The 16,813-nt window shown below is 41.5% G+C and overlaps 1 protein-coding gene across 1 annotated transcript; it reads right to left on the bottom strand.

Annotated features, from left to right (window-relative positions):
- Window positions 1-2,118: 2,118 nt before the first annotated feature.
- Window positions 2,119-15,828, bottom strand: LOC311235278 (DDB1- and CUL4-associated factor 7-like). The gene is made up of 7 exons (XM_084322696.1): window positions 15,399-15,828; window positions 13,227-13,385; window positions 11,000-11,111; window positions 9,519-9,637; window positions 6,694-6,903; window positions 4,836-4,953; window positions 2,119-2,349 (listed from the first exon to the last, which is right to left on the bottom strand). Exons 1-7 carry the CDS (start codon window positions 15,534-15,536, stop codon window positions 2,177-2,179), a joined length of 1,029 nt encoding a protein of 342 aa, XP_084178822.1. The 5' UTR covers window positions 15,537-15,828; the 3' UTR covers window positions 2,119-2,176.
- Between the last annotated feature and the right edge of the window lie 985 nt (window positions 15,829-16,813).

Raw genomic sequence — 16,813 nt, 5'->3', positions numbered from 1 at the left:
TTCTACAGCGTTTCTCTTCTACGGCGTTTCTCTTCTACAGTGTTTCTGTTCTACAGTGTTTCTGTTCTAGTGTTTCTGTTCTACAGTGTCTGTTCTACAGTGTTTGTTCTAAAGCGTTTCTGTTCTTCAGTGTTTCTGTTCTACAGTGTTTGTTCTAAAGCGTTTCTGTTCTTCTGTGTTTCTGTTCTAGTGTTTCTGTTTTACAGTGTTTCTGTTTTACAGTGTTTCTGTTCTAGTGTTTCTGTTCTGCAGTGTTTCTGCTGCTCAGCCATGTGACCTGTTTGATCTACTTAGCCAACTGTGTTTTTAATAAATTAATTAATCTAAATGCTTATATTTAATATATAAATACATATGCTCTATACACAGGGTATCTGCAGGTTTAACTTAAATGTAAGACTTTTTAATACAACTGAAAGCTAAATGTAATACCGCAAATAGACGCACCAAGCTCCCGGCAGCCCCGCAAAGAAATGACTTGGATGCAAAAACATTTTATATTTCATATTATTTCATCTCCCGACAGCCTGCCCCCCCAAATGTAATACCTGTGCAAATTAAATGCAAGACTTTAATACCCTTGGGTCACAACCCCACCAGATGAAAATGAGCAGCAAACAATGTTATATTTTGAGAAATACGTTAATTTAATCTCTTTGCAAATCCCTTGATTTTGAAAAATGGAAACAAAACAAACTAAACAAATTTCTGTGGTATTTTGGGGTGTTTTATATGGATTTAACTGGATAATTTCGTATGGCCTACATTAACACTGGTATTTTTCACAAATCGCACTCTGCATACAGATGTTGTTATGATCTGCATACAGATGTTATGAATGATGTTCATCTATGGAGTGATATAGCCTACTACTTTAGTCATATTGCATTGCTTTCTGGCAGATTGCTCTTCTAATCGGAGCCTAAAACCTTCACCACTCTGAGCCACAGACTCCTAGCGTAGCTTTGATACGACTGTCATCCAACTGTACAATCATTAAAAGTGTAAAATAATATTTTCTCGACATGAAACCTCTGCATAATGGTGTATAGTACAAGGAATTGTTTATTCTGTATACAATTACAATTGTTGCAAATAATAAAATCCATGTTGCTGAAATTCAACAGGAATCTGTATTGTTGTACAGAGTGCATAGGCTACAGTAAACTGTTACACAAATATTCATTGTGTGTCCAATAGAAATGTCTTTGTCTTAATCACAATTGACTGAAGTGACATACATTTAAATATTTCTTGATAAAGGAATGCACCGACACCATGGAGACCAGATCCAATCACTTTCTTAGAAATAGGGTTTAGGGTCATTGGAAAATAATGATTGAGATATAATCAAATGATCTCCATTAGAGAGATCCAACTAGTAAACAAAGTCAGTTTGCTTTTGATTTCTGACTCGACTCTTAGCATCGGATTTTAGTATTTGGGGGGAAATTCTCAGATTCTGCCACCAGTGTCGGTACATCCCTAATAAACACACAGTTGACGAATATATGATACTTCAATTCAGTTTGGTTTAAACATTTCTAAAATAGGCAGCTTTAAGGAAAAGAAAAAAGAAAAAGTATGTTGAGAGTAGGGATGGTTATGGGTTAAACAATGCACTAAGAACACTATACAGTATATAAAATCAGAAAACAAACATCGAACTAGCTAACCTATTTATCAAACCACATGCTGAAAGCTCAGTATTATCAATGAACATCGTTAGGTTACATGAAAAAAATTCTTTAGGCTACTTTTTAAAAACACTTCCGTTTTCCTCGGGTGCTCGGTTCCACTCCGCTTCGTCCAGAGTGACGGGTTCTCCGGAGCCGCGGGCGCGGTGGAGAGTGTCTGGAGCAACCCCCCCGGTGTGGACGTAAACAAGGTTGTTTACCGGCTCCCTGCCCCCCCCCCCCCCCCCCCCCCCCCCGATCCTCGCTGGGTTGAAAAAGCACAGAAGTACACGTACACTACCGATACCTTCATGCAGAAACCGCTCCGTCTCTCGTAACAAAGAGTTCCCTGTGTTGACGAGACGTCAACTAGAAAAAAATAAATCAACTCCGGAAAAGGCTTCCCCCCCCCCCCCCCCTCCGAGTTGTACTACGACCTACCTCGCTCCCTCTCTCTCTTTTCCCTGGGGTCTGGTTGAGTGTTAAGACCCGCCCCCCAGTCAGACCCGCAGGATCTCCAGGCAGTTGTTGTAGCAGATAGCGATCCAGTCGGGCTGCGTGGAGGCCCACTGCACGTTGTTGATCTCCCCCTCCGCGGTGTAGGCCAGGATGGGGTCCTCGATGGCCCGCGGCATCTGCTGGATGTCCCAGATCAGCGCCTGGTGGTCGTCAGCTGGCCGGGGGGGGTGCATTAGTGAAATCAATTATATAGGAAGCTGTAGTGCTTTAGCTCTATATACATTTTAGGGATGTCCGATATTATCGGCCGATATTAGCATTAAAATGTATTATCGGTATCGGTTTTCAAAAAAATATATATTAATTTTTTTACATTTATTTAACCTTTATTTACCCAGGCAAGCAAGTAAGAACAAATTCTTATTAAATTTATTGTCAAAAGTATGCATAATGTGTTAATTCCACGACAAGAAATATGTAAGGGATAATGTATGGCTACGAGGTCATTGTCGCAAAATAATTGACCGACACGGAGTTTAAAATACAGAGGCGCCGCGCCGAGGTGTTTTAAACGTAGTGAAGGTCAATTATTTTGCGACAATGACCAAGTAGGCTATATCCCGCTTATTACATGGCTAACTTACTAACAATATACCTAATTCATTTGACAAATCGCAGTTGTTCTGTGGCTCTGTCAGCCCAAATAAAGTGATTATTATTATCGCGGGCAGCCAGCTCTGTTCTGGCTCCGCTGACACTCCGCTGTCAGTGCAGCGCTATACATTATCCCGCTTATTACATGGCTAACTTACTAACAATATACCTAATTCATTTGACAAATCGCAGTTGTTCTGTGGCTCTGTCAGCCCAAATAAAGTGATTATTATTATCGCAGGCAGCCAGCTCTGTTCTGGCTCCGCTGACACTCCGCTGTCAGTGCAGCGCGGCAGGTGTCTGATTTGCTGCACTGATGTGGGCTTGATTGCCAACAGCTGCGCACTGCGGTCATTATTGAAAAAACAGCGGTCATTATTGAAAAATAATGACCGCTGTCGGGGGGCTGTTGACCAATCACAAGCAAGCATTTCGGCGAATGTGAAAACGCCATGTAATAAGTAATGTTAATTACCTGACATTATTCAGTTTTTTTGGGGGGGAAACCCGGCATATATCGGTATCGGTTGATATCAGTAGGTATCGGAAATTAAGAGTTGGACAATATCGGTATATCGGATATCGGTAAAAAGAAATGCCAATATCGAACATCCCTACATTTTAGTAATTTAGCTGAATGCTTTTATCCAAAGCGACTTACAGGTTCTGTACAAGTCAGCAGGAAGGGAACAACTCTTACAGCTGAGTAACAATGTTCATCAAACAGTGTTGAGTGCATAGTAGTAGAGACATGTTAATATAGTAGGTACTACGTAGTAATATAGACGAAGATTAATTAGTGGCAAATGTGTTTAGAAGCAGGAAGAGGTTTGGTCTCAAATCTCTGTAATATCATTTATCTCTCCATTAGTGCCAACTCACTCATTTATAGGCTTTTATTAGATTAGATTATATACAATGTACAGGTGATTAAACTGGGTATACAATATATAAATTAGTTATACTGAGTAATAGTGCTAATCAGATGTATGTACAGAGTTGTAGTATTAATATGTACAGTGATACAGACACTATGGTAGTAAGTCATACTGGCCAGCAGCGTAACTACTAAGAGTAGGTAAGGGATATGTATAGATATAGTATCTACAGATATGTAAAAAATAATTATATGCAGGTTTGTACAGACAGCAATAACTCAATGAGACAGTAGGTGCTTATTTTTCCCCCTATTGCTAGGTTTTTAGTGAGTCGTTCCTTATTGTCATTGGGGAAAGTCTGGGAGTGTCGCATATTTAGATTTTATGGTTTTTGTTTTTGATCTTATGTGATGTTTCTTCTTGACTTGTCCAAGAAGACTTTTTGATAAGGTAACAGTCCCTATAAGTCAAGGTGTTGTGTTGATTACAGCTCAATGAAATGATAAGGTGTTGTGTTGATTACAGCTCAATGAAATGATAAGGTAACAGTCCCTATAAGACAAGGTGTTGTGTTGATTACAGCTTAATGAAATGATAAGGTAACTGTCCCTATAAGACAAGGTGTTGTGTTGATTACAGCTTAATGAAATGATAAGGTAACTGTCCCTATAAGACAAGGTGTTGTGTTAATTACAGCTTAATGAAATGATAAGGTAACTGTCCCTATAAGACAAGGTGTTGTGTTGATTACAGCTCAATTAAATGATAAGGTAACAGTCCATATAAGACAAGGTGTTGTGTTAATTACAGCTTAATGAAATGATAAGGTAACTGTCCCTATAAGACAAGGTGTTGTGTTGATTACAGCTCAATGAAATGATAAGGTAACAGTCCATATAAGACAAGGTGTTGTGTTAATTACAGCTTAATGAAATGATAAGGTAACTGTCCCTATAAGACAAGGTGTTGTGTTGATTACAGCTCAATGAAATGATAAGGTAACAGTCCATATAAGACAAGGTGTTGTGTTAATTACAGCTTAATGAAATGATAAGGTAACTGTCCCTATAAGACAAGGTGTTGTGTTAATTAGTTACTGAAGAAGGAGAATATGTTATAACTGAGGATTTAAATATCACAGGACTCGAACATGCGGCATCATCATTACCCGCTGTGCAGATGTGACAGGATGAGTGTGGCGCCCAGGCGATGCCGTTCACACAGGCCCTGTGGTTGTTGAGTCTGGCCACGGGCGTGCAGGGCACCCGCACATCCAGGATCACCACCTGGGACACGGGGAGGGAGGACGCTCAGGGAGTCATTCATATTGCATTTATATATATTTTATATAGCATTTATATTGCATTTATATATATTTTATATAGCATTTATATTGCATTTATATATCATTTATATAGCATTTATATATATTTTATATAGCATTTATATATCATTTATATTGCATTTATATATCATTTATATTGCATTTATGCATCATTTATAGGTGTGAATAAACAAGAGTAAAGGTGTGAATAAACAAGAGTAAAAGTGTGAATAAATAAAAGTAAAAGTGAATAAACAAGAGTAAAAGTGTGCATAAATAAAAGTAAAAGTGAATAAACAAGAGTAAAAGTGAATAAGCGAGAGTAAAAGTGTGAATAATCAAGAGTAAAAGTGTGAATAAACAAGAGTAAAAGTGAATAAGCGAGAAAGTGTGAATAAACAAGAGTAAAAGTGTGAATAATCAAGAGTAAAAGTGTGAATAAGAGTAAAGGTGTGAATAAGCAAGAGTAAGGGCTTGTGTCCATAGCGGACGTTTTATGAGTTGGCAGCTCCTTCCTGTCATTCATTTCTATGCTACAGGCACGCTCCTCTTCCCAGCGCCGCGCCTCGCGTTTATGAGCTCTCGACGAGTCGGCGGCAGCGTTTTTGGGCGGAGCGCTCCCAGCGCATAAAGTTGAAACTACCGTACTTTTCGGACTATAAGCCGCAGCTTTTCCCCCCATTTTTTCGACCCTGCGGCTTATATAACGGTGCGGCTTATATGCGACTCGACGTGACCAAACCCGAAAATGTAAAAATCTAAATATTGCTTTTTTGACTGCATTGAAATGTTATTTATCTGTTCCCTTATTTGCTAAACTTAATACAACTTGTAAATTAGTTAATTCTTGTTATTTGTCCGACAGTATTGTGTCCCAATGCTAATTACATATGGTAATTAAACATTAAAACACCTGCGGCTTATAGTCCAGTGCAGCTTATATATGTACACATCATTCAATTTAGCTTCTGCGGCTTATAGTCAGGTGCGGCTTATAGTGCGAAAAGTACGGTAGTTCAACTTTTGGAAAGGAGCGTGCTCATCAAGGTAATCAACATCAAGGAAGGGGCGGAGCCGCGGCAGTCGCGAGGACCCAGGAAAACGCTCTGAGCTTTTTTTTTCTTTTTTTCAAAGCGGTCCGCCTTGAAAAAAACATCCGCTATGGACACAAGAGTAAAAGTGTGAATAAGCTAGAGTAAAAGTGTGAATAAACAAGAGTAAAAGTGTGAATAAACAAGAGTAAAAGTGTGAATAAGCTAGAGTAAAAGTGTGAATAAACAAGAGTAAAAGTGTGAATAAACAAGAGTAAAAGTGTGAATAAACAAGAGTAAAAGTGTGAATAAGCGAGAGTAAAAGTATGAATAAACAAGAGTAAAAGTGTGAATAAACAAGAGTAAAAGTGTGAATAAACAAGAGTAAAAGTGTGAATAAGCGAGAGTAAAAGTGTGAATAAACTAGAGTAAAAGTGTGAATAAGAGTAAAGGTGTGAATAAGCGAGAGTAAAGGTGTGAATAAGAGTAAAGGTGTGAATAAGCGAGAGTAAAGGTGTGAATAAGCGAGAGTAAAAGTGTGAATAAGAGAGTAAAGGTGTGAATAAGAGAGTAAAAGTGTGAATAAGAGAGTAAAAGTGTGAATAAGAGAGTAAAGGTGTGAATAAGCGAGAGTAAAAGTGTGTGATACAGAAGGAGAAGCAGGCGCTGACCTCCATGCCGTCCATAGCCATGGTGGCCAGGTAGTTGGGGTCCTGCTTGTTCCAGCAGAGGCGCAGCAGCGGGTGGTGCTGAGGATCCTCGTAGATGATGGTGCTGTGCTCCAGGTGGCGCAGGTCGAACATGCGCACCGAGCCGTCCGCCCCCACTGAGGCGAACATGTCCCGGCCCCCCCCCGCCCGGCTGAAGGCGATGTCATAGACCTGCGACGGGACAAACCGGTGAATTCAGACCAGAGAGCTGCTCAAACAAGCTTCTAGATTAGATCAAATGTATTGTCATCGTGCAGCACAAGTACAGTACAATGAAAAGAAGTTTGGCATCCATATATACATTACACATAGTATTGTATTGTAGTATTAATATGTACTTTAATACAGGTATAAAGACACTACGGTAATAAGTCATTGATGAGAAAAGCAACATTTTTCAATTCAAATAAATTTTGGTATACGAGTGAATCAATGAATATACATTATACATACGTTTAAGCAGCAAAATCCTGTATAAGCTACTACACAGACCAATGAAATTTTTTTAACAAAGTGCAGCAATTTTAGGAATAATATATAATATATAGCGCAAAGGACCTTTTGTAAACTCAAGCACTTTCGAGGTAAAAGTAAAACGCAGTACTTTCAAGTACATTCCAGAACAGTTGACTATTGAAAAAAATATATACATCTTGATTGATCTCAATTTCTCTTCTTTTTTAATTTAATTTTTAAACAAACCAGACTAAGAAAAAAAGTAATTTGCGATTTATTATACTTTATACTTATAACACATGCATGAGTCTGGTCTCCTTTGAAAGGTAACATTCTTACACAATAAGGAAAAATCATCATTCGATTATTAAATGCATCAATTCTTTTAACTTTTAATTCTTTCTGTAGTTAATTAATCAAAATGAATGCGATAAAGTCCCAGCCCTAATAAATAAATAAAATAAATATATATATATATTAGGGCTGTCAAAGTTAATGCTTTAACTTGAGATTAATTTAAATTAATTAAAACATTAAAATAAATTAATCTAGATTAATCTATGGAGTGAAACATCTTCAATCTTAGTGCCACGGATATAAGAAAGAGGTCAATGTTGATGGTTTTGTTGAACATTTGTATTTCACAGAGAGAAACTGTATTCAAAGAAAGCTATTAAAATAGTCTTTGAATCTAAATATACTTTTTGTGTTGATTTTACATTAATTCCATGATTTTACTCAAGTAAATATCTGTTACAAGCTTCAGTCTTAAGTAGAAAAATGCTATTTTTAATCTAGATTAATTACAGAAAATTGTGAGATTAATTCGTTTTTTTTTTTAATCTATTGACAGCACTAATATATATATACACACACAGCATTATTGTCTACAGCCTGGAGGTAAGCTACCCTTTCTTAGTTGATTATTCGATCAGTCGTTAAGGTCTTAAGTCCACTAAGACGTATTTAGAAGACGTAAAATTCTTTCTTTTCATGTTGGAAATTAATATTTGGCAAATGTGCTGCCCGATGCAGACAGACCACAATGTGCTGAATGCCCGATGCAGACAGGTTCTTCCATCCTTCTTCCATCCTCTTTTTTCTCTATACGTCACATTGTCGTTCGTCCTCCCAAACGAAAAGCAAGTCAAACCTAGACTAGAGGCTCCCAGAAACTGCCCAAAAACATCAGGGAAGCCAACGCGCTAAATATCTTCAAAAGACAGCTGAAAACGTATCTCTTTGCTCTGGCTTTTAAATGAGACATCAGGCAGACTTGATATCGACACAAATTGTATTTGACCTGCACTATCTTTATTCTGCCTACTTTTACACACTTCCTGTCAAATTCATGGGTCAGTTCTATGCTGATTTTATCTTACTACCTCTTATGCACAATCTGCCTAGACTCATTACATCAACACTGTTCATATACTACCGTGTGCTTTGGCAGAGCTGCTCTAATAGTTCAAACAACTGTTACTTTAAATTACTGTTCTTTAAAGTAATTTAGAACAGACCTTTGTAAAGAAACTCAAAGCTGAGCTACTCTGCTGTTCTGTAAAGTAACTCGGAACCATATCCTGTAAAGTGACTCGGGAGCCCGCTTCAACCTGATTATTGTATTGTAAATGAGGTCAGTTTTTTTTTTTTTTTTTAGCTATTTATTGCACTGTAGTACTGCATCATTTTACTGTCTATTCTATTTTATTAACATCTCTTTAAAAAAAATGTTTAACTCGTCTATTCTATTTTTATTACTGCCCATTTTAAAACTGAATCAAACTATAAACAAGGTGGCCTATTGGGATGCTAGATCCCAATGTGAAAAACTGTGATTTTATATGTCTGCACTTTATGTGCTCATTTTATGCCTCGTCTTTTTTTTCTGCTGTGAAGCACTTTGAGCTGCAATTCTTGTATGAAAGGTGCTAATACAAATGGTAAATGGCTGCTTTTTTATATAGCGCTTTTATCCAAAGCGCTTTACAATTTGTTCCTCACATTTTACCCATTCACTCACACATTCACACACCGACGGCGGAGCCATGCAAGGTGCCAACCTGCTCATCAGGAGCAATTAGGGGTTAAGTGTCTTGCTCAAGGACACCGACACGCTGCCCGGGAGGAGCGGGAATAGAACCGGGAACCTCCGGATTGCCAGACGACTGCTCTACCTCCCGAGCCACTGTCGCCCCTAATAAAATATAGTTATTATTAAAGTTAAAGTTATTATTAAACCGATACGACGGCCACAGATGAGGACCACGCCGACGGGGAAGCAGTGAATAAACCTGCAGCGTTGCTGGGAGTCCTGCCGCGGCTCTTACCTCCTTGTCGTGGGCGATCAGCTGGGTCTTGACGTGGCCAGACACCAGGTTGACCCGGCCCAGCACCTGTCCCGTCTCCAGACCCCAGATGGTGCAGGTGGTGTCGATGCTGGAGGTACCTGGAGAGAAAGAGACGACAGGGTTCCTACACATTCTACTCAAACCTTTTTCTTTTTTTGCCTTTTCTATCTTTTTCTCCCATCCCCATTTAGTCGTTATGCCGTTTTCCTTCCTGGTCGTTGCGCATGTTGGTCAAAATATGATATCACAATATTGTCTTATTGCAATGTAACAATATGTTACAAATTACAGTGTGATCTTTCTAGTGTATTTATATTCTATATACCTTCATATACAGTAGATATTTATATTCTATATACCTTCATATTCTATATACAGTATATCTTTATATTCTCTATACCTTCATATTTTATATACCTTCATGTCCAGTAGACCTTTATATTCTATATACCTTCATATTCAGTAGATCTTTATATTCTATATACCTTCATATTCAGTAGATCTTTATATTCTATATACCTTCATATACAGTAGATCTTTATATTCTCTATACCTTCATATTCAGTGGATCTTTATATTCTATATACCTTCATATTCAGTAGATCTTTATATTCTATATAACTTCATATTCAGTAGATCTTTATATTCTATATACCTTCATATTCAGTAGATCTTTATATTCTATATACCTTCATATACAGTGGATCTTTATATTCTATATACCTTCATATTCAGTAGATCTTTATATTCTATATACCTTCATATACAGTGGATCTTTATATTCTATATACCTTCATATTCAGTAGATCTTTATATTCTATATACCTTCATATACAGTGGATCTTTATATTCTATATACCTTCATATTCAGTAGATCTTTATATTCTATATACCTTCATATTCAGTAGATCTTTATATTCTATATACCTTCATATTCAGTAGATCTTTATATTCTATATACCTTCATATTCAGTAGATCTTTATATAGTTTCCCACAGGATTTTCAGAGACTATGGGGGGTGAACCTCCGACCCTCTAGGGGGGTCCGGGGGCACATTTTTGTATAATTTTTTTGGTTCATTATACAACTGTGGCGGGCCGCCACAGTCTAGGTAATTAATGGGAAACCCTCATGTCCAGTAGACCTTTATATACAGTAGATATTTATATTCTATATACCTACCTTAAACATTGTCTTTATGTGGACATAAATAAAGATTCTAAATGTGTTACCCAGCAGGTTGGGGTCCACCTCCCAGCCCTGTGTGTGTGTGTGTGTCTGTGTGTCTGTCTGTCTGTCTGTCTGTCTGTCTGTCTGTCTGTCTGTCTGTCTGTCTTGTCTTGTCTTGTCTTGTCTGTCTGTCTGTCTGTCTGTCTGTCTGTCTGTGTGTGTGCGTGTCTGTGCGTGTGTGTGTGCGTGTCTGTGCGTGTGTGTGTGTGTGTGTGTGTGTGTGTGTTACCCAGCAGGTTAGGGTCCACCTCGTTCCAGTCGAAGGAAGTGAGCGGAGCGCAGAAGTCCGAGTTCTTGTTGTTGTTGAGCAAACACTCCAGACGGGTCTCTGTGTCGCTGACCTGAGAACAGTGAGACGACAACATCAACAGTGAGACGACAACATCAACAGTGAGACGACAACATCACTGTCCACGCAGAACCTCCCCCCTCTCTCTCTAGGTGTCAGAGCCTCCCCCCCCTCTCTCTAGGTGTCCACACAGAGCCTCCCCCCCCTCTCTCTAGGTGTCAGAGCCTCCCCCCTCTCTCTCTAGATGTCCACACAGAGCCTCCCCCCTCTCTCTCTAGATGTCCACACAGAGCCTCCCCCCCCTCTCTCTAGGTGTCAGAGCCTCCCCCCTCTCTCTAGGTGTCAGAGCCTCCCCCCTCTCTCTCTAGATGTCCACACAGAGCCTCCCCTCTCTCTCTAGGTGTCAGAGCCTCCCCCTCTCTCTCTAGGTGTCAGAGCCTCCCCCATCTCTCTCTAGATGTCCACACAGAGCCTCCCCCCCCCCCCTCTCTCTAGATGTCCACACAGAGCCTCCCCTCTCTCTCTAGGTGTCCACACAGAGCCTCCCCCCTCTCTCTCTAGGTGTCAGAGCCTCCCCCCTCTCTCTCTAGGTGTCCACACAGAGCCTCCCCCCCCTCTCTCTAGGTGTCCACACAGAGCCTCCCCCCTCTCTCTCTAGATGTCCACACAGAGCCTCCCCCCTCTCTCTCTAGGTGTCCACACAGAGCCTCCCCCCTCTCTCTCTAGATGTCCACACAGAGCCTCCCCCCTCTCTCTCTAGGTGTCCACACAGAGCCTCCCCCCTCTCTCTCTAGATGTCCACACAGAGCCTCCCCCCTCTCTCTCTAGGTGTCCACACAGAGCCTCCCCCCTCTCTCTCTAGGTGTCCACACAGAGCCTCCCCCCTCTCTCTCTAGGTGTCCACACAGAGCCTCCCCCCTCTCTCTCTAGGTGTCCACACAGAGCCTCCCCCTCTCTCTCTAGGTGTCCACACAGAGCCTCCCCCCTCTCTCTCTAGGTGTCCACACAGAGCCTCCCCCCTCTCTCTCTAGGTGTCCACACAGAGCCTCCCCCCTCTCTCTCTAGGTGTCCACACAGAGCCTCCCCCTCTCTCTCTAGGTGTCCACACAGAGCCTCCCCCCTCTCTCTCTAGGTGTCCACACAGAGCCTCCCCCCTCCCTCTCTAGGTGTCCACACAGAGCCTCCCCCCCCCCTCTCTAGGTGTCCACACAGAGCCTCCCCCCTCTCTCTCTAGGTGTCCACACAGAGCCTCCCCCCTCCCTCTCTAGGTGTCCACACAGAGCCTCCCCCCCCCCTCTCTAGGTGTCCACACAGAACCTCCCCCCTCTCTAGGTGTCCACACAGAACCTCCCCCCTCTCTCTCTAGGTGTCCACACAGAGCCTCCCCCCTCTCTAGGTGTCCCTCTGTCGCCCAGACAGGAACCGTCAGGGGTTTGAAGGGAGCAGCTGTTGCACCGAGTTGGACTGCATTTATACAACAGCTTTTAACCAAAGCGATTTACAACTCGTTCCTCACATTCACACACTGACGGCGGAGGCAACCATGCAAGGTGTCAACCTGCTCATCAGGAGCAGTTAGGGGTTAAGTATCTTGCTCAAAGACACTTCGATACGCTGATGGGAGGAGCAGGGATCGCTCCTTCCGATTAACAGGCGACCGCTGCTCTACCTCGAGTGTATGGCAGTGATTGTGTAGTGTGATGTGTGCCTGGTGCATGGTAGTCATTGAGCCTGCGTAGCCCAAGGTTGGTGCTACCAGTGGTGGTGAAGGAAGCAATTTCCACCCTACATTGTGGGGAGCGCTTTGATTCTAGAGTCTAGAGAAAAGCACTATATAAACGCAATGATCATTCATTCATTCATTAGATGACAGGGATCATTCATTCATTAGATGACAGGGATCATTCATTCATTAGATGACAGGGATCATTCATTCATTAGGTTCAGGGATCATTCATTCATTGGGTTCCGGGATCATTCCTTCATTAGGTTCAGGGAATCAGGGATCATTCATTAATTAGGTTCCGGGATCATTCCTTCATTAGGTTCCGGGATCATTCCTTCATTAGGTTCCGGGATCATTCATTCATTCATTAGGTTCAGGGATCATTCATTCATTGGGTTCCGGGGTTCATTCCTTCATTGGGTTCCGGGCTGCATGCCTCACCCTCCAGATGCGCAGGTAGTCTCCGCTGGTGGCCAGCAGGTCGGGGTAGACTCCCTTGGTGTCTGGGATCCACATGATCTTGGTGGTGGGGTACGGGTGGTCGAACGTGTTCCGACACAGGAACTCCGAGCTCTCCTCCTCCAGACCCACGATCTGCACCTGTGTGGACACATTCAACAGGTGTGTGTGTCAGTGTTGCACGGTGGAGGCAACAGGTGAAACAACACAAACTGATCTAAGATCAGGGAAGCGGCATGCTGTGAGGACTGTGTGTATGTGTAACTAGGAGGGATATGAGGACTGTGTGTAACTAGGATGGATATGAGGACTGTGTGTATCATGTGTAACTAGGAGGGATATGAGGACTGTGTGTAACTAGGAGGGATATGAGGACTGTGTGTATGTGTAACTAGGAGGGATATGAGGACTGTGTGTATGTGTAACTAGGAGGGATATGAGGACTGTGTGTATGTGTAACTAGAAGGGATATGAGGACTGCCTGTGTGTAACTAGAAGCCAAGGGATATGAGGACTGTCTGTGTGTAACTAGAAGGGATATGAGGACTGTCTGTGTGTGTAACTAGAAGGGATATGAGGACTGTCTGTGTGTAACTAGAAGGGATATGAGGACTGTCTGTGTGTGTAACTAGAAGGGATATGAGGACTATCAATATATATTTGATTAGAATTATTTAAATCAACACTATGAATTTCCATCATACATATTTAAATATGATATATACACAGAGGGTAAACTCTTGTTTCACAAATACAATGGTGGATAAACTGAGTTGGTGTTTACTCTATGGTAGCCTACATCAATGTTTACTCTATGGTAGCCTACATCAATGTTTACTCTATGGTAGCCTACATCAATGTTTACTCTATGGTAGCGGCCTACATCAATGTTTACTCTATGGTAGCCTACATCAATGTTCACCCTACGGTAGGCTACATCAGTGTACATCTTTCTCATTATATTAATATTCAAATGTTACAATTACAGTACAACGAAGAAGTTTGGCATCCAACCAGAGTGCCAATGTAACAGTAAAGTGTGATAATAATATACAATGTACAGGTGATTAAACTGGGTATAAAATATATAAATTAGTACTAGTGCTGATCAGATGTATTGTACAGAGATGTAGTATTAATATGTACAGTGATACAGGTATAAAGACACTGTGGTAGTAAGTCATAGGGATATGTATACAGATATAGATACAGTATCTACACAGATATGTAAAAATTATTATGTGCAGGTATGTACAGACAGATGTGGAGATAGTTATGTATATATATACGGTCATAATAAATATATAAGCGGTATACAACGTTATTGTACACGCTATCATACAGTTATATGGGTTATATGCAGGTTTGATTGATTGATTGAAAACTTTATTAACAGATTGCAGAATGGGTACAGTACAGTACAGCTCAATACATACAATTGTTAAGGGGATGCAGACCAGAGAAAGACTTTCGTCTTATTTACATCAGGGTCCCCCATATAGAAGGATCATATGAAGGTATAAGATGACCATGTGCATCGTTCTCATTGTATATACACAGTAACCCTGGGCAGCAGGTCCTGAGGCGTGTACCTGGTGTAACGCTACTGTATATACAGTAACCCTGGGCAGGTCCTGAGGTGTGTACCTGGTGTAATGCTACTGTATATACAGTAACCCTGGGCAGGTCCTGAGGCGTGTACCTGGTGTAACGCTACTGTATATACAGTAACCCTGGGCAGGTCCTGAGGCGTGTACCTGGTGTAACGCTACTGTATATACAGTAACCCTGGGCAGGTCCTGAGGTGTGTACCTGGTGTAACGCTACTGTATATACAGTAACCCTGGGCAGGTCCTGAGGCGTGTAACGCTACTGTATATACAGTAACCCTGGGCAGGTCCTGAGGTGTGTACCTGGTGTAACGCTACTGTATATACAGTAACCCTGGGCAGGTCCTGAGGCGTGTAACGCTACTGTATATACAGTAACCCTGGGCAGGTCCTGGGGCGTGTACCTGGTGTAACGCTACTGTATATACAGTAACCCTGGGCAGGTCCTGAGGCGTGTACCTGGTGTAACGTTACTGTATATACAGTAACCCTGGGCAGCAGGTCCTGAGGCGTGTACCTGGTGTAACGCTACTGTATACATCACCTTGTTGTTGTACTCCTCCACGAAGCTGCCCAGCGCCAGGCGGAAGCGCTTGTCTGGCCGGACGCTCCAGTTCATGGCATAAACTGTCCATGGCGCCTCGTATTTGTAGATTTCCTTGCGTTTACCGTGAAGCGACATATTTCAAGCTCAAGTATATATAATAAAAAAAAAAAAAACGTTTCTCGGCCACACAAAAAAATCACCAAGCTCCTCCAGACCCCGAGCGGGTCCCCGCCGCGATGCAACCGATTATTATCCGATTAGCCCCGCAAGTTACTTTGTATGATTCTTCGTGGGCTACTAAAGGAAACAACAACGGAGCCCATTCGGGGTTTTTTCTGTTAACGTTTTTCTAGCACATAGTAGCTGGTGCACAACGGATTCGGTAGAGCCTCGGACAGCTGGTAGAAGATATCACACACAGCAGCAATGGCGGCGACAACAGGACAGATGCGTGATTTTTTTTTCGTAGCCTATGTTTGTCAAAGGGTCTCTTCCGCCTTGTACATATTCTCTGCTTCAAAGTGGTTATGCTTTGGCCCGCTTTCGAAGTGGAAGTGGGTTATGCTTAGAGTTAGGGTTAAGGTTAGGGAACAACATATCAATTGTTGTTGAATATGCGGAATAGACCCTTCGAGTAGGGGGTATCTGCAGAGCCGCAGAGCCAGGCTGGACGGGTTGGAGGCGGGGCTTCGTGGTCTGGACAAGTATTAGTGGTCTGGACAAGTATTGCGGATGAGGGGGGGGGGGGCTCTCTCGCTATGTGTTGGAGTGCGCAATGTGTATGCGCATGCGTGTGGACTGGAGCACGTGAGAGTATAAAGAGTCCATTTTTTTAAACCCTTTCGCCGTTGACTAAAGACTCACTACTTCAACCATTATCTAAATTAAAAAAATCTAACCCTAACTAACCTTACTGTCATGCACTTGTCCTAATAAACTAACCTACACTGTAGCACACTCAACACTTTATGAACATTGTTACTCAGCTGATAGAGTTGTGCCCTTCCTGATGGCTTGTCGTACAGAACTTGTAAGTCGCTTTGGATAAAAGCGTCGGCTAATCATAAATGTCTAGATGTAACATTACTGTCTATGTACCTATGTAAACGAGACGAAAGTTAAGTTTACTCTATTATTTCGCCGTTGACTAAAGACTCACTTCTTCAACCATTATCTGAATAAAAAAAATCTAACCCTAACTAACCTTACTGTCATGCACTTGTCCTAATAAACTAACCTACACTGTAGCACTCAACACTTTATGAACATTGTTACTGAGACGAAAGTTAAGTTTACTCTATTATTACTAGATCTGGTATGTCATAAATGTCTAGATGTAGCAGTACTGTCTATGTACAAGTTTACTCTATTATTACTAGATCTGGTATGTCATGACTCATAAATGTCTAGAT

This window comes from Notolepis coatsorum, assembly GCF_963971535.1.
Source record: "Notolepis coatsorum genome assembly, chromosome: 10".
In the NCBI taxonomy this organism is placed as follows: domain Eukaryota; kingdom Metazoa; phylum Chordata; class Actinopteri; order Aulopiformes; family Paralepididae; genus Notolepis; species Notolepis coatsorum.
The sequence above is the reverse complement of the archived record's forward strand: the minus strand, read 5'-3'. Positions and strand labels throughout refer to the sequence as shown.

Excerpts from the sequence above, each read along its gene's own strand:
- LOC311235278 (XM_084322696.1), bottom strand. The coding sequence starts at position 15,536 with ATGTCGCTTCACGGTAAACGCAAGGAAATCTACAAATACGAGGCGCCA. Across the intron at positions 11,112-13,226 it reads ACTACCTGCGCATCTGGAGG|GTCAGCGACACAGAGACCCG; the intron begins GTGAGGCATGCA and ends CACTGTTCTCAG. Across the intron at positions 9,638-10,999 it reads GGTGGACCCTAACCTGCTGG|GTACCTCCAGCATCGACACC; the intron begins GTAACACACACA and ends CTTTCTCTCCAG.